The 19,416-nt window shown below is 50.8% G+C and overlaps 7 protein-coding genes across 7 annotated transcripts; 3 read left to right on the forward strand and 4 right to left on the reverse strand.

The window, feature by feature from the left end:
- Nucleotides 1-587: 587 nt before the first annotated feature.
- Nucleotides 588-1,865, forward strand: ASPVEDRAFT_49815 (uncharacterized protein; the record flags this gene model as incomplete). Its single annotated transcript, XM_040814222.1, has 6 exons — nucleotides 588-731; nucleotides 785-889; nucleotides 947-1,338; nucleotides 1,408-1,472; nucleotides 1,569-1,691; nucleotides 1,783-1,865. The coding sequence occupies 6 exons, from the start codon at nucleotides 588-590 to the stop codon at nucleotides 1,863-1,865; spliced, it is 912 nt and encodes a 303-aa protein (XP_040663671.1).
- A 717-nt stretch (nucleotides 1,866-2,582) lies between these two features.
- On the reverse strand, nucleotides 2,583-6,808 carry ASPVEDRAFT_24827 (class I myosin myoA; the record flags this gene model as incomplete). Its single annotated transcript, XM_040809708.1, has 9 exons — nucleotides 2,583-3,007; nucleotides 3,061-3,590; nucleotides 3,637-3,884; nucleotides 3,941-4,032; nucleotides 4,083-5,780; nucleotides 5,833-6,315; nucleotides 6,378-6,423; nucleotides 6,493-6,729; nucleotides 6,806-6,808. 9 exons carry the CDS (start codon nucleotides 6,806-6,808, stop codon nucleotides 2,583-2,585), a joined length of 3,762 nt encoding a protein of 1,253 aa, XP_040663672.1.
- A 491-nt stretch (nucleotides 6,809-7,299) lies between these two features.
- On the reverse strand, nucleotides 7,300-8,206 carry ASPVEDRAFT_37373 (uncharacterized protein). Its single transcript, XM_040811449.1, has one exon. It carries the CDS (start codon nucleotides 7,885-7,887, stop codon nucleotides 7,549-7,551), a length of 339 nt encoding a protein of 112 aa, XP_040663673.1. The 5' UTR covers nucleotides 7,888-8,206; the 3' UTR covers nucleotides 7,300-7,548.
- Nucleotides 8,207-8,784: 578 nt separating this feature from the next.
- Nucleotides 8,785-9,678, reverse strand: ASPVEDRAFT_79587 (OPA3 family protein; the record flags this gene model as incomplete). Its single annotated transcript, XM_040816718.1, has 2 exons — nucleotides 8,785-9,555; nucleotides 9,619-9,678. 2 exons carry the CDS (start codon nucleotides 9,676-9,678, stop codon nucleotides 8,785-8,787), a joined length of 831 nt encoding a protein of 276 aa, XP_040663674.1.
- A 787-nt stretch (nucleotides 9,679-10,465) lies between these two features.
- Nucleotides 10,466-13,948, forward strand: ASPVEDRAFT_123114 (uncharacterized protein; the record flags this gene model as incomplete). The annotated part of the gene is made up of 3 exons (XM_040806050.1): nucleotides 10,466-10,777; nucleotides 10,831-11,273; nucleotides 11,332-13,948. 3 exons carry the CDS (start codon nucleotides 10,466-10,468, stop codon nucleotides 13,946-13,948), a joined length of 3,372 nt encoding a protein of 1,123 aa, XP_040663675.1.
- A 284-nt stretch (nucleotides 13,949-14,232) lies between these two features.
- ASPVEDRAFT_24830 (uncharacterized protein) lies at nucleotides 14,233-14,914 on the forward strand (the record flags this gene model as incomplete). Its single annotated transcript, XM_040809709.1, has 2 exons — nucleotides 14,233-14,419; nucleotides 14,496-14,914. The coding sequence occupies 2 exons, from the start codon at nucleotides 14,233-14,235 to the stop codon at nucleotides 14,912-14,914; spliced, it is 606 nt and encodes a 201-aa protein (XP_040663676.1).
- A 1,984-nt stretch (nucleotides 14,915-16,898) lies between these two features.
- On the reverse strand, nucleotides 16,899-17,889 carry ASPVEDRAFT_49818 (uncharacterized protein; the record flags this gene model as incomplete). The annotated part of the gene is made up of 2 exons (XM_040814223.1): nucleotides 16,899-17,722; nucleotides 17,868-17,889. 2 exons carry the CDS (start codon nucleotides 17,887-17,889, stop codon nucleotides 16,899-16,901), a joined length of 846 nt encoding a protein of 281 aa, XP_040663677.1.
- Nucleotides 17,890-19,416: the final 1,527 nt, after the last annotated feature.

Here is a 19,416-nt window from a genome sequence, read left to right on the forward strand (position 1 = left end):
AACTTCGCTTTCGGCTGGCTCTCTGAACCTCAACCACAAGCTCCATCCTATTCCTCCCAAAATTTTGATCTGATGCACCCTCCTGTTTGTGTCATTGTCTCGCATAATTCTCCAAAAACCTTTTCTTCCTGTGCTAGCAAGTTCTGTTTCACTCAGTGCAACGGTCTCGACAGAGCCAACCCGTTCCAAGTTGTGAGGCTCTCTCGTCACAGATATCTTCACGGCTACCGACCGACTTACAGACAGTGGGATGGGACTGTCCAGACCTCTAACTGGGTCCCGGTGTCAGATATCACCAATGAGCTCTTGAGCCACCCTGAGCCACCCACACTGATAGAAGCCATAACTTGCGGAGAGTGAAGTTTACAAAATGCCCGCAGCTCCAGTGGGCATTTGTGGCGAAGCAGGGTCCATGTCAAATTCACATTCAAGCACGGATGTGTTAACCGGTGTGTGATAAGGTGTATTTCCCCTTTCTGTTTCTCTTTCCTTCTTTTATTTTCTAGTGATGTCCTGCGTCCTCACTATATTGAGCAATCCCCGGATCCGCATCTGCACCTGCATGAATCCGGACCGATTACACGATCATGGTTGATCAGAGTGCTGCTCTCTGCGGCGTGGCAGCTGCGTTTGTGGCCTTGTCCAGCATTTCAGTCGCCCTTCGCTGTTATGTGCGGCTGCGTATTGTCAAGGCCTTTGGCTGGGATGACTTTGTCATGATACTTGCATTAGTATTTCTCCTCCCAGGACCCAATTGTTTCTCAGCCAGATGCTAATTCTGCAGCTATTCTACATCATGCTCTGTGGGTGCATGATCGGTGCGTATGTCTGGGGCACAGGGAAGCATCTGTCAGAGTTGACTCGCAAGCAGCGAAGCAACGCAATGGTAGTGAGTTTTAACTAGAATACATTTGCAATTAGCATGCCATCAGCCTAACACCGGCAGTACTGGTTTTTCGGTGATCTTTTCTACGCCATCTCATCAGTCCTGGCCAAAATGTCTGTGTGTATATTTCTTCTCCGTGTCATGGTGTCCTCATTGCATAGGAGGGTGCTGTACGGAGCAACAGCGCTCGTGGTCACCAGCGGCATCGTCTTTTTCATCCTTATGATGGTCCAATGCTCGCCCATCTCCTTCTGGTGGAGGCATATCGAAGGAGATACGGATGGAAAGTGCACCACCGTCAACACTATCGGGATCATGCTATACGTCTTCAGCGTAACATCAGCGCTATTTGATATGACTGTGGGCTTGCTCCCTATTATCCTTGTTCGTGGCCTGCAGATGAGTCGAAAGACGAAGATTGCTGCTGCGGGCCTTTTAGGACTTGCGTGCATGTACATATCTTCCTGTCCTACCTATTGGTACCCCAGTCCGTGCCATTCTTTTGCTGACAGTATACACAGTGCGAGTGTTGCCATCATCATCCGAATTCCCTTTGTCACGATAATTCACGATAAGGGTTTCCTATGTATGCCATTCCATTTTATCTATATTACTATTGACTTATAATATACTAACCGTCCATCGTGTATTAGACTCAGCCATCCCAGTAGGCCAATTACAGCCTCCGCCCCTCTGAAAGGTACTAACAACCCGAAGATAGCAGTCTGGTCCTGCATCGAAACTGGTCTCTCAATAACAGCCGGCTCCCTCGCAACCCTCCGACCACTCTTCCGCACGTTCTCCAGCCGCTCCTCCACCAGATACAACCCCTTCGCCAACGGTCCCTCCAACCCCAGTAACTCCATAAAGCCCCACAAGTCCAGGTTCAATGCTAGCAAACTCACACCAGATCCATTTAACCCCGCCACCTTGGACAGCGACCTCGGGATCGGACGAAACAGGAACCCCGCAGCACTGACCACCTTACCCCGCCGTAGCAATAGCATGGATAAAGAGCGCCTTGAACCTCCAAATGAGAGCTTCTTTGAGCCCTTTGCCGGTCTACCGATGACCAACATGCGCTCGACTGTTGATATCGAGGGGGGTGAAACTGGCGGAATCCAGTTTCCTAAGCGGAGTGAGGACCCTGTGCCGCGGATTGAGATCCATCAGACATTTGAAGTTTCAAGAAGTAGTAAATGAGTGGGTTTGGAAGACATTTGTTTCAGACATTTGTATTGGACAGTTTGCAGCTTAGACTGTTTAGATTGTGGCACTTTCAAATTAGAATGGCCGTGGACGGTCTTTCTCATTTTTTTCTTTTTTGATAAAGCATATTGGATAAGTAGGCGTATACTAACATATGCACTACGATTTATGTTGATGATAAGACTAAGATATGGAATGAAATGGTATTGAACGCATTTTTGCCTCCTCAAGTCTACTTACAATGATCGAAGGATTGATCGCCCATCCGGAGAACACACAACAACGAACCCGTATGCAAGCGCCAAACAAATGAATTCTCAGACGTCCGGGTCGCTCCAGTGGTATAGTAGAAGTTCTAAGAACTCTCCAAACAAGAAACAAAAAAACCCCGTCTAATGGCTAAAACAAAAGTGCGAAAGGAAAAGAAAGAAAATAATTAACATAACAGAAACTGGAAGATACAGAGGGGGGAAAAGATGTAAGACAATCACCAGTCATCGTCATCATCATGTTTGCCCTGCATGGCACTCTGCCGTGCCCTCAGTGCTTCAGCAAGACCGCCTGCGAGGCTGGCGTTGGACACACTGTTCGGCGTGCCGCGGCCACTTGCGCCAGAGGAATCGCCCTGCGAGTTCATGCTGACTGCACTATCTCGGGGCGCAGAGGGGGGTGCCGGAGCTGCTTTCCGGCCTGCCATGTTTGGTCGTTTGGCCGGGGGTGCTGGAGGTGCCGCTTTGGCCTTTGCTGCGGCGACGGTGGCTGATCCGTTCACCGGTGTTGGGCTTGCTCGGGGAGCGACTGGTGGAGGAGGGGGAGGTGTGGGTTTTGGTGCGGGAGCAGCTTGCTCCTCTAGGTAAGCTTCGGGAGACCAGCCTTGGGCTGAGGTCTCAAGATTCATGCATAGCCACCAGCCTAAGTGTCGTTAGCTGTGTACATGGTTAGAGGATGAGAAGAAAAAAACTCACCATTTCCTTCTTTCGACATAATCTGGACAAGTTCACCGGCGCGAATTGATAGCATGCCGCTACTATCGCTGTTGAAGTCGTACAAGACCTTGGCCTTCTTTGGTCCTGCCGCCGCAGCAGGCGGTGGTGGCGGCGGGGGAGGTGGTGCCCTCGCAGATGCGCTTGATGAATTGCGTGAATGCGAGGCAGCAACAGCAGCAACAGGCTGGGGAACGGCCCTGGGGGTTGGTGTCGGCCGTGCTGCAGCTGGCTGGGGCGTAGGCTGTGGTACGGCTCGACGCTCCGGCGCGGGTCTCGACGCAAGCTTTGAGGGCCCACCACCTGGGCCACCTGGTCGAAGGAGCTTGCCTGTTGTGACAGGTCGGGCAGCCACTTGCTTCCCTCGGGGGGTTGGTTTGGACACAGAATTCGGCGGTTCTCCTGAGCCGGTGTGGATTGTTCCACTCTTATAGGTGTCAACCTGGGTTGCGGATGGTTCTTTGACGACCTTGACGGTAGCCAGCTTTCCTGGCTTCTTGTTGTATTCGATTCTGTTTCGGTTAGTAACAGTCACTCTTTAGGGTGAAGGAGGCTTACTGTGGGCCGATCTTTAGATTTAATTGCCCACGGAGAGCACTGTTAAGATGAGTGAAGAACTCGGTCTTGAAAACGCAGTTGACGAGCGGATCCGGTTCCTGTCCACCGATGACGAACGAGAACCAGTCATCCCGATAATTGGAAGCACTAACGGCTTTGATGGCTCCAATAGGAATGGTTTTCTCCGAGGAAATGACAAGTTGGTTGTTCACGAAGTTCTGGGCTACAATGTATACATGTCGGTTTGTCTGCGGATGTCAGTAGCAGTCCATCAACGGGAGTAAAGGAGCCGAGCCATCCATACCAAGACGAATATGCGAGGCGCAGGTTTGCTTGAGCGACCGAACTTAGATACTAGCACCTCACCACGGCAGGAGAAAAGGACATCCTCGGAGGCTATATAAAGGTTAGCATTTCATGTTTCAAAACGTTGGGTTCATACATACAATTGATGGCAGCACCACTGCGAATCATCTCTCCAGGGCCACCCTTGTTACCAATACCAATATAATCACCGAGGAATCGTCGAGAACCAAGAATACTCATTCTTCTGCGCTCTTTTCGACCGTTCAGGATTTGGTGGCCTTGGTCACGTAGTTTGATAAGCTCAAGCCCACCAGTAGCACGGCGCCAGAAGCGTTGGATACGAATAGCACACTCCGTACGGTAGCGCAGGTAGTTCCGCCATGCCCGCTGGATTCGAATGGCCATGTTGTGCCAGTAACGGTCACGCATAGCCTCCAATGCAAAGAGTGTCTCGGGGGTCTTGATGAAAACCTTTGTGATACCCATCTGGTACTCCTCGGCAGGGATCCGGGTGTCCTTCAAAATCTGGCGAGCTCCTGTTTCGATATCGCCGGACCAGGTATATTCACCAGCATAAGAAGTCTTGGGGGATAGCAAGTAGAAGCGCTCAACGAACTTGTCGAAGGTTTGACGGTAAGCGAAACCTGCACGTCGAATGCGAACGTTCTCTTGGAGACCGAGGTATTTGATCTGGTGGAGAACATTGCCCTCGTTAAACTCTTTTGGAGCCTTGTTGTCGTTTGGCTTGATAGTTCGTATGTACGATGGCTGGGCCTTCATCAATGTTGCGACCAGATCGTTGGCGGAGGCTTTGATTTTATCACTGGCAGTAGGCGGTCGTCGTTTGTCATCCTGGTTGACCTGTTCCGGGAAGAGCGAGTGCACAAACTGGTTGCCACTCGACTGGACAAGGTTCAACAGATCCTTCAGGAGCTGGTCCTTGTTCTTGTCGGTCATTCCCTGGATAGCATAGCTGACATCACCGGCGTAGTGCTTGACAATGAACTGGCCCTGTCGGCTCTCGAAGTTAGGGTTCTGCCCAAGGAAGTTCAGTCGCCCAACAAAGGTGTTATCAGCAGCTCCAGAATCAGCGTGGGCTGTCGCACAAGCATCATTCAGCGCAGCGAAGACACCGGGTGGTCGCTTGTCTTCAATCAGCGAGCACACAACCTTGTTATCAAAGTACTTGATGGGCGTCCATGTGATCTGCTCGCGCTCATACTCGTCCTGTTCTGCCTTGAGCGTCAACTGAATGAAAATCTGTTGGAGCTTCTCGTTGACGTAGTTGATGCAAAGCTGCTCAAACGAGTTCTTCTCGAAGATTTCGAAACCATAAATGTCGAGAATACCAATGGAATTCGTCACTGAACCGCGAGCTGTCAAAGACTGATTGACGCGCTCCACAATCCAGTCGAAGAGATTGAAGTAGATTGCCTTGGCCAAAGCATCCCGCACAGCAAGAGCCTGAGTGGTGTTTAACGGAACCTCATAAACAGAGCCGCGGCGGCCACCACGGCTAGTCTCCATCATGCGAATAGTCAATGCCTGATTGACTTGACCGGCGTCAACCTCCAGCAGGTACGCGACAAAATCTACCACTGACTGGTCCGTAATGGCAGCATTTCCAGAATCGTCCTCCCCAAACTGAATGTTTCCAATCCACAAAATCACGGACAGCATTCGGAAAACGTTGTCCTGCTCCGCTTCTGACATTCCAATGACGTTCATCGCATCAAGGGTATCTCGGAAATCTGCCACATCGTCGACATGGGGGACATCGAAACATTTCGATCGGCTCGTGTATAGGTAAGACTGGGGCTGTTGAATACCGAATGAATCTAACTCCGTATTAGTATGCGTACAATGCAAGTTAGGAACATCGAGCCATACCTCTGTATTTCTGCGGCGCACCCTTGGCGAACTGATAGAAAATGTGGAAGTTTCGCTCATTGGTGATTTGTCCCACCACTCTCGATTTCTCCAATAGGTAGTTTGTGATGTTGGCACCAACAGGCTCGCCCTGTGCGTTGAACTCCAACTCCAAATACTTTCCGAACCGTGAGGAATTGTTGTTGCGCAATGTTTTGGCGTTACCAAACGATTCCAACAAAGGATTGGTCGCCAGAACCATGTCCTTCGTTTGCTGAATAGATGAATCATTTCCCCCAGATACACTAGCAATGTACTGCATGATCCGCTTCGCCGCTTCGGTCTTACCGGCACCCGATTCACCAGAAATGATCACACACTGGTTGTCTTTATAGGACTTCATGTTATAGTACGAGGATTCTGCGACCGCGAATACATGGGGAGGGACCTCGAGTCGGTTCTTGCCTCGGTAGGATTCGAGGACACTGTCGGTGTAGATGCCCACTAATAAGGGGATATCCAGTCAGCCAGGTATCCCACCACAGGGTCAAGGTCAATTCACTTACAGTCTCGGAAGGGGTTGACAGAAACAAGCACATGGCCGATATAGGTCTATTGGAGAGTCGCGTTAGCCCGTTCTCCCTCTGCGCATCCGCCTCAAAGCCAGGGCGGGCGACTTACGTAGATCTCGTCATGTTGAAATCGTAGTTTCAGGTTGTCGTTAATAGCCTCGTTGGAGATCTTGCTCAGCAATGTAAGATCCGAAACACCAATCTCCTTCTTCTTTGTGGTCTCAAAAACGGCCTTCCGAACTTGAGGCTTACCCCCCGCTTGTCGGCCGTCGCCCACATCAGCGGCGGCCTTGGAGCGACCGAACCGGCTCTTCTTCTCCCCGCCCACAGGACGTCGTGAGTGACCCTAGATAGGACGGAACGGTTAGCCCATGTCTTTCGCCTAACAAAACGGCAGGCAGTGTTGCCTTGAGCGGACTCACCATTGTGAATGTTGCCGACCACCCGGGGTCTTGCGCCTAGGCGACGAAGATTATCTGGCCTATCAATTGGCAGCGGAGATAGAGGGGGATAACGCTTAGGCAAGGAGGGGAATGAACACAGATGGGAGAGGGTTCATTCCACGCGGGGATGTGTCAAAGAATACAGAGAAGCAAAAGAATAAGGAAAAGCTTGAACAAGGGACGAAAGAGTGCAAGTGTGCACAAGGGATTGAGAGGAATGACGATGTGGAGGAGGATAGTCGCTCTTAGTCTTGACTCCAGGTCTGGATGGATGGGACGGGCACCGCTTGCGCCACACTCCTTACACGTGTGGCACCGTTGGGTGTCTTTCTCAGGCCGACAACGCGCAATCAGCGGCCGTTCCGTTATTAATATCCCTCAGGTATTCTTGCTGCCTCTGGGCCTGCCAGCCTGCGTCCAGGCGGCAAACCATCGGCCTTCGCCTGTTCCTGGCGCTGTATTATTGTGCCATCATACTCCCCAGTTCGTCGACACACTATTCAGGGTCCAGGCAAATTAATACGGTGCCCAAAGGAGTTTACGATAACGTTTAACACTATCTTACTTTAAATAGAATTAATTTTTTTCCTTTTTGTTTTTTGGTTCTACGCCATGTTAAGGAATTGTGCTGTGTGAGTGCCGCGGTGGTGGCAATATATATCTCGGCGCAACCAATGAGCACTTTGAGTGATTACCTCGCAAGTAGGCATCCAGATAACATATTATTCTCGGGAAATATCCTCCTGCCAGAATCTTATAACTCTTTTTGCTGTATTTTCCCCCAAGTAATCTTCGATAAGATTTTGGCCCTCCCGTGCGTGCGTGGCTTCGCTTAACTTCCGGAACGTTGGGAACAAGTCACTCAATATATTGCTAGCCTGCTCACAAAGAGGGGTCCAGTCTGGAGTAGCTTGAGCTAGCAGCGCAACAGAATCGGCGAGAGACGGACTGCCCATCGGTATATCTTCGAGGTTCGCTATGTACTTTTGAATAGCTGGAAAGAACGAGGGCGTGTCTGGTATAGCAATCACTGGAAGAGGACTCGTGAGACTCTCGAACATACTGATTCAACCCTGCAGTATTAGTATGCGAGGCCAATAATGATTGAGACGTAAGCTTCGTACAGCACTTGCAACGCTAGAAGGTCATCAAGGCTGCACTTGCCGTTAGCACTGGTAAACGCCTCTTGTGACAACATAAGCGCAACCGCCTTTTTGGGTGATAGCGGAGTTTCCGAGGTAGCGAAGTGTCTAAGTCGAAGGTTGGTATTCTGTTTTTCGTTGTCTTCAAGAGAGGACGGAGTTAAGAGAAGGACCTCGAGGGGCTGAGCACTGTTTATTTGTTGGAAGTTGAAATCACCTGTATGCGGACTCCGCGCTTCTGTAGACATGGTTACTACGAAAGAGCAGATAAGTGTTAGTTATAGACGGCGGATCTGACCTTCGACAAACTCGGATGAAGCTGTTAAGACAGGACCAATTACTTTCCAGATTGAACGACCTCGGAGCGATGGACTGTATGTACCCCGAAGCCCTGATTGACCGTCCATATTGGTAAAGGAGCACTATTCAGCATGGAGTTATTGTGCAGAGTGATAGAAAGTGGAGTTGACTAGATGTATGTACAGATGGAGAATCAACGCTCAGTCCATGCACGGGATCCCGGAAGGCCACTCCAACCTTCCTTCACCATTTGAGAGGGGTATCCGAGAACAACACATAAAAGAAACGCCAAAGATGCGAAAGATTCTATAACAAATAGATGCCAGAGTATTAACTCTGCAAAATTGCTAATTAATTAGGTCAATCAGTGACCGACGACATATTCCACTCTAACTGATGGTACCCACATCGTTCGTTGCCTGTACACAAAACACGCTCACTTGAGGTATTGGGGAATCCCAAGTCTCGCAAATTCAGAAGCATGGACTGTACATAGTAAAGCAACGGGGCACCCGCTCAAGTCTTTTTGGGTACCGCAGTTGAATTGGAGTCAATTGGAATATTTGCTGTTGCTGAAGGAGAAGTGCCCGGAGTAGGTTTGATGGTATCGCTCGGAGGGTTGGTTTGGCTTCCATCAGCTGGCTTCTCAGACTGCTGTTGGCTGTTCCCAAACGAAAAATATGATGCTATCGTCGAGAGCCAACCCTGTTCTTCAGGCTCTACTGCCGGCTCCGGCTCCACATCCTCAATCATCCGCAGGAGGATTTTACGGGACGGCGGCGGTAGATCTCCCTGTTTTTCGAGAGCCACGAATGCCTCCCTGTAAACTCCCACCGTGTCTTCAAGCTCATTGAGCCGAGCCGCAACATCATCTCTCCGGGTATTCTCCTTCCTCCGAGATCTCCATGACTCGAACAGTATAAGTCCGCCTGCCACAAGAAACAGAAACCCTTCGCTGATAAAGGTTGCGCCGGATTCAATGGCCTTTGATTCGGATAGCGGCCGAATGTGAGGCCTTGGGGCTGGCTTCTCGGCCTCGGATGCTGCAGCCTTTGCCTTTGCAATAGCCTCTTCCTCAGCTTTCGTTTCAGCTTGAGTCTTGACGGTCGGGGATGTAGGCTTGTGTTTTCGTAGCTCCGCTTCAGCAGCGGCTCGTCGTGTTGCCGCATGGTTGTCGCGTATTGTACCTAGCCGGAGGCGCATATCGAGTTGATGAAGGCCCTGGGCCATAGAGATGCAAATTCGTCGAAATCGCTCATGTTCGCGGGCCTGTGCTTTTATTTGATTCTGTTCGAAGGTCAGTATTATCTCGCTGGATTATGCGGACAGGTAAGGGTTATGCTGACGTACGGCTATCGGCTTTGACAGCGTGCGGATGGCAAGGGAGGAGAGCTTCAACGTGAGGGACATGGTGGCCTGAGGTTGAGGGGGGCGGGGTATAATGGGCAATGGCAGTGGAGGTCACAGCGATGTTGACAGGGCATCCATCGCAGACACGTCTTGTCAGAAAAGGTCAGCCGTGAGTCACGAACGTCGTGGGCAATCGGAGAATCGGTGCTTTCCTCGAAAAACCCGCGCCGCCATCGTCATCCTGGCCGGACAGATCGTCAGGCATCAGCGTCCAAATACGGCTAGCGCAGGTCTCGGCCGCACCCAAGCATTTTCTGCCGCTTGTGCATGCTGACATCAGCAATGCCCGTTGTTCTGGCGGCCTGGCTGAATGTTTATCGATTGCCTTTTCAGGGAAAACGTTTTCATCGTGTGAGTCCGTCTTTGCGCTGGTCTTCTTCATCCCTTAAGCTCTTCCCGGCCTGGCCTTCCCCCACCTCCCGCAAAGACTGACGGTGCGGCGTTGGATGCATATTCTTGTTTTTGAGCGTCATTGTTAATATTCATTGTTGATTTCTTTTTGGTGTGTCTACCTTTCCAGGTCCTCGACCCCCCCCTTCTCGTTCGCGGGGTGCCGACCCCAGAAGTACTAACGAACAAAAACGAATAGGGATACCAGCAGCCCACGTTCATATACCCCGTCTGCTTTGAAATTGACTGTTCATATCCTAATCGATGATTGCTACGGCTTCATATTTTGCGAGTATCTGTCCGCGCCATTATTCAAGGTCAATACCATTCATATAGTTTGACGCCAGCAAGACAAAAGCGAGGGAGATAAGCAGGGAGGAATATCTCCGACATAACAATGGAAGCATTATCGCCACGATCTACAAACCAGATGATCAAGCCCAAACCTTCCATGGAACGAAAAGTATTGGATAAAAATGCAGCTGCGACAAATGCTGCCCAGAAAGCCGCGACGGCCAAAAATCATGCGCCACCACCACCGGCTCTTATCCTCGAGCCGGGAGATGACGGAGAGCGATATTCAACCGGCGCATTTCTTGGTAAAGGGGGGTTTGCAGTCTGCTATGAAGGGTCTCTGTTGCGGAATGGCCGTGTGTTCGCAATGAAAGTCGTCAAGTCTGAGATGGCACAAAGAAAGATGCAAGAAAAGGTACCATTCACTTGCGGTGCAAACTGAGCTATGTTACTAATCAGGCTGTATAGTTTCGCACTGAGCTTCAGATACACTCGAAGATGCGCCACCCTCACATCGTTGGTTTCCATAGAGCCTTTGCTTTCAGCCAGTGCATATACGTGATTTTGGAGCTGTGCCCCAATGGATCAGTCATGGATATGGTGCGAAAGCGCAAGTGCTTGTCATTGCCGGAAGTCCGACGATTTATGATTCAGCTTTGCGGCGCGGTAAAATATTTACACAGGCGGAATGTTGCACATCGTGACCTGAAGATGGGTAACTTGTTTCTTGACCAAAATATGGACATTAAAGTGGGCGACTTTGGGTTGGCGGCCATGATAATCTCGGAAAAGGACGAGAAGAGAAGAAAGACATTATGCGGAACACCGAATTACATCGCGCCCGAAGTCCTCGACCGAAGCAAAGGAGGACATACACAAAAGGTTGACATTTGGTCATTGGGTGTCATTTGGTAAGACTGCCTCGCTCTGAGCGCTGTAGAGTGGGCAACAACTAATAGACTTTAACAGTTTCGCCATGCTTACGGGGTACCCACCCTTCCAATCAAAAACCCAGGAAGAAATCTATAAGAAAGTCCGCAATCTTACCTACGTCTGGCCCGGGGACTCAGGATTCGCAAATCACATTCCCGAGGAAGCCAAGTCTTTGGTTAGCTGCTGCCTCAACCTTGAAGAGCAGGACCGCCCAGAGCCAGATGATATCGTCGAGCATGCATTCTTCAACATGTACAATGGGTGTATACCTAGACGACTAGACCCAGGGTGCACTGTCCAAAAGCCGAGCTGGCTCAGACCAATCGAGCCGCAAGGGGATTCGATGGCTTTCGGTAATGGACTGGATTTCGACGACAAATTTGCGAGCTACATTAAAGATGTAGATGATCAAATCCTACGATACCGGACCTGCAAGGCAGCATTCTACAGCTCCTGCGGCGTCGGTAGGAAGCCTGATGGCACAGCCCGAAAATCTGTCGGACACAACGCTTCGAAATCGGGATTTGCCGAGTGCCTTTCAGAAGAAGAAAAAGGGTTACAGCCATTGATGCCGCTCCCAGAAGATGTCGTCTACAAATACCCCCATATTTTAATTGGTGATTGGAGCGTTCCGGAGTCGCTACCTATCCGAAGAGACGAATCTTCCTTTGACAGCAGCGTTATATCAAGCAAAAGTAGTAGCACATCTCTTCGAAGCGTCTCACAATCGAGAACGCAAGTGGCTCTCGCAGCGGCCCAGCAGCGACGACACGACTCACAGAGTCATGCGGCATCCCTTCGACAGCAAGCTTTGACAGGCAGAGGGGCTGTGAGAAAAGTTCCGTCACTAACCGAACAACCGATACCGACTGTGAAGCCCACGGCCGATGTGCGAGACACCGGGCTCAACGAAGCTCCTGTGCCTACCGGAGGATTAGCTGACCGCCCAATTCGAACTCGACGCGGCGTAGCGGCTTCATATTCGGTCTCGGGTTCAGCCCGGGGTATGGAAAACATCTTACCGCACTCGTCTCAGGAAAGTAACGCTCCTGGAATGTTGACTGTGGGAAAGACGCGCTCCCAATCCCGTAAGTTAGAAGCTGCGAACCAGGTCGCCGTCCCACCCTTCCCCGTGCTAAAGGACCGATCTGTTTCTACAGGTCGAGAAGATTGGCCTTCGAGATCGAGACAGCCTTCTGTAAGATCTGTCCGCAAGGACCCGAGAGACGCCATAATTAAGAAGCCCGAACCTGAAGTGACTCAGCGAGACGAACCGGCCCCAAGATCGCAACCGGAAGCCCACCCCCAGCCCATCAGCCGATCTGGAAGTAAAGCGTCGGTTTCTTCCGGCGGCAAACCACGGTCGAGTCTCGGATTGCATTACCTTCTCCACCCCGATGACCCCTGTGAATTGTTGCCCGGGTCATCAGTTGGCGATGTGAATATAGACCTGCGGAATATGTTATCTAACTTGGTACCTCATTCCACGGCTCGACGGCGAATCGCATCTCAGCGGCCACCGCATGCATATGTGATCAAGTGGGTAGACTACACGAATCGGTATGGGATTGGATACGTTCTGGATGACGGTAGCGTTGGATGTGTTTTCAAAGCTGAGAATGGGCAGCCTGCGAGTGGCGTAGTACTGCGAGATGGCGAAAAGCACATCCGCCGCAAGGCTCGCAGCCAAGACAAGTCCGAGTCTCAGTTGCGCCCATACTCTGAGGCCGACCAGCTCGTTCCTCGCCATGGGCACCCTGTGGAATTCTACGAGAATTGTAGCGATGAGCTCCTTGAATGCCGTGGTGGTATCCGTAAGGCACTGATATCTCCATCATTATTCGAGGTCAAAGGGTCTAGCGGAGGAGTCAAAGTTCGCACGGACTCAGGAGTCGACCGCGCACGTGCAGACGCCGAGAAGATTAAGCGAGTGAAGCTCGTTGACCAATTTGGGAAGTACATGATCGGGTCTCTAGGTCGACATGGCGATGAGGCTATGCTTGACGACCCGATGACAGGTGGGCCGCCAGGGCAATTTATCAAGTTCTACCAGAGGCTGGGCAATGTTGGTGTCTGGGGATTTGGAGACGGGGCTTTTCAGTTCAACTTCCCAGACCACACGAAACTAGTCCTCTCACCTGGACGTACCAGAAACTCATCACCATGGATGGACTTTTACCACCTGTCACCATCCGCTGCACGTTACCTTGCGACGAAGAGCAGGATGCACCCGTCTGGATTCGACACGCGAGCTGTGGTATCAGACGAGATTGCTACATTTCTCAGTATCGCCTACGGCACAAGCGCTAGCTCCCTGGACGAGCGAATCAGGGATGTTCTGGACGCGAACTCTTTCCTACAGAAGATTAGCTTCATCAAAGATGTCCTGAAAAGCTGGATTCGACAGGGTCGGTTGGGAGGGCAGCCTTCGCCAGAAAGGCCGGGTGCGGATATGTTCTGGGAGGGCGCCCAGGAGAGAGGACAGGCGAGCGGTGGTGGAAGCAGTAAATTCGTATGGGTGACCGTGGGCGCGCCTGGAGGCGATGGAGAGTATCGCTCGGTGTCGTTAAGAGATAAGAAAAGCAGTAGCGCGGGGGTGGACGACCAAGAGATTGAAGTGCTAATGGAACGACTGCGACGAGCAGACTTATGAATGATGAACTCAGGCAATCGGGCGCTTTGTATTATTGGGTTGTTTTGACGGAGTTAGGAACACAGAATAGTATATATGAATTGAGCATTAATCTTGTATAAATGAAACAAGACTGGCCTTTATCCTCAGGTAGACTAAAACCGGCTATTCTCACTAGTCGCAGTTCGTCTTCATTGCAGCCTTCGCTTCCACCAGTCCCGCCGACTCCGATTTCCGCCTTTCTCCTCTCTCACCTCTGCAGGATCTCAGGAAACACATCGCCCCTCCAGAATCCCTTGAAATCTATGATTTCCCTCCTCCTTCTGGCCCCCGTTCTGGCGGGCCAGACTGCTGCATCGCCAGACTCTGCCTTACTTCTCAACCGGGACACTATTCCAGCCACCACAGGGTGCCCAGACGACTGGCCCCTTTGCGGCGACAGCGTTTGCTACAACCCAATCGAAGGCCAAACATGTTGCCCTGGACGGACATGTAAGTTTATCGCTTACGCCAAACCCAAACAAAACTCTAAAATACATCTAACACTGAAATGTTTTGGATGAATCAGACGCCTGCCCCTCCTCTACCTTCTGCCTGTTCGATCCCTTCTGCTGCCCGAACGATCAAACGCCAGAGGAATGCGCGCGACAAAACGGGCTGGTCCTTTCATCTACAGCTTTAGTTCCAGAGACGCCCCAGCAGACGCAGTTTCCCACGGAGTCCAGCGACCCAGGATTTAGCAGCAGCAGTGACCCCTTGCTCCCGCAGCCAACTACTATCGTGATCTCGAGTTCGGCGAGCAGTATCACGATTAGCTCGACGCCTGTTCCCACTAGCCCGACAACGCCGTGGCCGTCGTGGAGCGCGACGCCGGGCGTGGAGGAGCAGCCGGCTTATACGGGCGCAGGGAGCGGTCTCGGAAGAAGCGGTGGGGATGGACTGGCGCTGGGCATGGTCGCTGCTGTGGTCGGCGCGATGGGTTGGTAGTAGAATAGCTGTTGTTTTTATTCCTCTTGTTCTTCTTATTATTGCTCTTGTACAGCTGGGACTCCACTCGAGTTGAGCTCTTGGGGAGTTTTTTCTTGGCCGATTTGTTTATGTTCAGCGGTATATACCCACCACGCATCTTGCCTATCCTCCTGCCACTGCATTGTGCGCCTAATTCTTATGCGAGCGCCTAAGTACTACTAGTTACTGCCCTGCCATATCAATGATACATCTGCAGAGACCCTCGAGATTGAATTCTATATCTTCTCCGCATCTTGGATCCTGATGAAGACGATCAGCAGTGTTTCTTACCCGAGATTGGCTGCCACGACTCCATTGACGGTTTGCTCTGCCCGATCTGCATGCACATCACCGCCCTCCATCCAGTTATTGGCTTTGTTTCAGTGTTGTTGTTGGCGATCTCCGTTACTTTTCTGGTAGCGGTCCCGTTCCTGAAATTCACTTTGAGGTATAGCTTTTATGAATTGTAATGGACCCGGCGATTCGGTGAGACCGAGGAAAATATGGTAAGATGATTCCTTGACGACACTGAAAGGCTTTGCAGGGTTTTGCCTTCGGGTTGCTTTGCACTAATATCCTACCTCTGTTGTATAGTGACAAAGATGAATGCGACTGGGTATTGATTTAGAGCGTATCAATCGCATTTGTATGCCTATATCCCGCAATATTTCCTCATCACCAAGTGCCGCGGCGGGGAAATCACGTTTTATTTTCCGGATCTGATCCTTCAGCTGCCACTTCTTTAATCATGGCAATTGCGCTAAGCCGTTCACTTTTTTTATTTTTTATATTTTGTGCCCCGGCTCTTTCAGCTGAGCGAGTGATAATAACGGAGAGAGACTAAGGCTGGGATGCTTGGCGATAAGACCTGACAGATGTCCTCGAGTTGGTGGAATATTTGCTCTTCAGTGCCTCTGGCGAGAAAAACCCGCAATGTGACGAATGCCGCGTTACTGTCTTGACTGTAGTTCAGCGGCTTTATGCATCCTTCATTACTGCAGAGGCGGAGTATCGGAAATTCAATGGAGTTGGCGAGATTTGTGGTGGTGGTGAGGTATGTGTCTACTGCTGAGGTTAAGTAAATAAAGCCTATCCAAAACAGAGTGCTAACGATTTGAACAGTGGAATTATAACCAGGTGGTTTTCGCTCAACGCCGTCAGTTGGTGGGTTCGGCGAGGATGACCATCCCAGACCTTTGTGTCTGCTGCCTGGTGATGATGGATACATGCATTTCGCTGTAGCAAAGCAACACCTTTGGGAGTACAGTCAGTCCCTAGTTAAGGAGCAGCACGGCAAGAAGCGGTATCCTGGTGACGAGCATCGCCCTTTTCCCTGTGTGCAGGTATAATCTATAAATTGTCCGGTTTCCATACTTTTAGCAGCGTCAATGTACACTCTGTTTTTGTCCATTATATCATTTCGAGCATAGTTGTTTACGGGACAGTATCATTGTCATGGTCACTCTGAGTTCGGTTCAACAGCAGAATGTTGAGAGTTGATGAGTATGGTTGATGTATTCCTCTGATCCAGAATGGGAGTTCAGCATATATATTGACCGTTCGTACATAGTTGTATGAGTCGAGCGTAGAAAATATCTGGTAGTTGTTAGGGGGGCGTCGATCCCTGGGTCGTGGTATTATGCACGGTTTGTCCTGTCCGAGGATGGATGCAGTGGTGGAAAGAAGAAAAAGATGCGTGGACTGGTGGAGCGGGAAGAGTGGCATGTTGGTGAGAGCCAACACATAACTTTTGAGCAAAGATGAGCTGAATCAAAAACAGAATTTATTAGGTATTACGCATATCACACATTATTCATACATCAAATATGATGCCCTTTTGGACGATAATATCAACCTCCACGCTGTCAAATACAGAGATTTAAAAGGCAAAGTCACCAGTAAAATTTCTCCCCTCACTCAGTACCATAGTCGGCAAAACCCCCATAGGTACGGGTTGGGCCAATTAAATCTTCTCCAGAGGGCGTTCAGTAGTTCTCGCAGGGCTCGGCATCCGAGGGGCGTGTTCCTTCTGGTGTGCGCCAGCCGGTAGGATGGTGCGTCGATTAGTGTTGTCGCGGCCAGATGTTCGATTATTATCGCCTCCGCTCTTTGTCGCTTCAATCTCGCGTTTTACACCTTCGTACATTTGCTCGATGATCTGTATCTCCTCTTCCACGTCCAGCTCGCAGTTCTGCAGACAGAGCTCACGTTCTCGTTGTTCAATGTATTCTCGGATATTGCGCCATTCGTTCTGGTAGTGCTTCAGGCGGTCCGGGAGTCCCGAGCCCTTCAGATAGGTGAGGATACCTGCAACAATGGTGTTGATGGCACCGAAAGCGGTGATGGCATTGTGAGGGCCCCGCGCAGCACCTAGGGCTGTCAGGGTAGCGGCAACAATGATTTGGATTCCAAGGCAGATGTTGATCAAGAGAGAGTGGAAGCGGTAGTGTTTTGCAGCCTTCGTTTCAGCCTGCACGACACGAGTGTAAATGCCCACATTAGGAGCGGTTCGAGGACTATGGTGGGATAAACTCAGTGCAGGTGCGCTGTCAATGCCAGTAAGCGCACGAAAGACGAGTAGCTTGTCGGTAGGAGGAATGAGAACATTGGCGTCTGTTCTCGTGACCGTCAGGCGTTTTGCCCGACTCTCGGCGGACTCTGGGTCGTTGAAGTTGATCCCAGCTTCCAAGTCCGCCATCGTCGGTTGACGAGGTAGTGTTGGAGTAGAGTGGCCCTTGTCTTCATGGTTAAGGGCTGCCAATATGAGGCGCCGCGCAAGGCTTCGGCCTGAGAATCCTTCTGATTGTGACATGGTGATCTACTTGTTTCGTTGGAGCCGTAACAACACCCGGATCAAAAAGACGCGAGAATAGACCACGGAAGGATTGAGAAGCAACGCGTGAAGAGGGGGGTGCTGCTCCTTTTTGTAAGCCGGCTGGTCTCCGCTGCGCCATGAAGCCTTCCGTCGCAGGAAGGGAGGGACGCCATTTCACAGAGCTCGGAAGGTCGGCACTTCCTTTCAAGCTCGAACCCCGAGACCTATGATTGTTTGTTATTGTGGGGAGGGTCTCTCTGTATTCAGCCGGGTGCGAAAGCCACCTCTTGGACCAACTCTACGGGACGGCAAGACCCTGCCGATGGTGGATATGGGGACTGCAGATCTGCACTGAATCGGCGAACCCATGGGACCAGCACGGGCTGCACGGAGGGATTTGTGAGCTCGCAGCCAGTAAGGGCAAGGCATTGGGGGGGCACGGGGCCCGCTGTGCTCATGCTGCAGAAGTGTGAACTCTGAGCTCTCTGATCGGCTTGGAATTTGAAAATTGGAGCGAGCACGGTATTGTGATACAAGCTTAGAAGGCGGACCTAGATCGAGGAAGCTTCTGCGTAGGAGAGACGCATGTGCTGTGGTTCTGATGCTTGAATTGCAAATTGTTAGACCGAGTCCCTGCATGGCACAAAACAATATGGCAGAGGTGTGAAGGAAAAGCTGCGCTGACCGACAGATCCAAGGGTGTTCAGTGCAGCGCGCTAGTTTAAGTGGAGCGCAATAAGATGAACACGATCAGAGTATCGACGATGAATGGTGAAGCAATCGCTGGAGGAAACTGCCGATCACAAACACGGGCGCGACGGCCTCGAGTGGCTGCTTCTAACTGGAGGATGGTGACACACGTCATGGGCCCAGGAAAGCCACGAGAATCGTCGTCAAAGGGTTTTCTCGTGAACAGTGTCTCCCTGACTATCACCCATGCAGCCGGGTCCACTGCCTTGCGTGGATTGACCTCCCCTCCATAGGGTCAACTGAAGGTCAAAATCTCGCTTGTGGACCAGGTCACGCCCTCGAAATGGCGCGATAGCCTATACAAGACAATGCGCCGTCAGCGAACTCAGAATTGGTTTGTTCGAAGAATCATCTTGCAGCCATGGCCTTGCGCTCCCTTGTTGCCAAGCCGAGGAGTGACTGGAGGCGAGTTTTGGAGCGAGAACGTCGTTTGACCAGATGAGTGATGATAGGCTCGCATTGTCTCGGAGAATAAATTGAGTTGAACTCGCCTATGAAATTAAAAATTAAAGGAGTTCCACTTTTACCGAACGCGAAGATGAAGAATAACAGAGAAAATATGCATCATTTGAGCCATTCCTCTATAATATGTTACTAATTTGGTTGACGATCTATCGTATAAAACGTCTCCAGCACATATAAACCTGGTGAAACAAAACGGTGAGCTAAAGCTAAAACAATTGATCCTTCGACGAACCGAATGAATGTAGTATTAGGGATCGCCGTCAAGCCTCGGCATCAAAATGGGTGACAGTCCGTCCCGGGATGCCAGGTTCCCACTTTGTCGGGCCATATCATGCTGTCGTGATGGCGGTGGAGAGATGGGACCGTCTTCTACTGACATGGGGGCCCTTGGTACTGAGGTAGGCATCTTGAAAGAAGCGCGTCGAGGCTAGGCCGGATATTCAACTAACAA

This window comes from Aspergillus versicolor (assembly GCF_001890125.1).
Source record: "Aspergillus versicolor CBS 583.65 unplaced genomic scaffold ASPVEscaffold_2, whole genome shotgun sequence".
NCBI classification, from domain to species: domain Eukaryota; kingdom Fungi; phylum Ascomycota; class Eurotiomycetes; order Eurotiales; family Aspergillaceae; genus Aspergillus; species Aspergillus versicolor.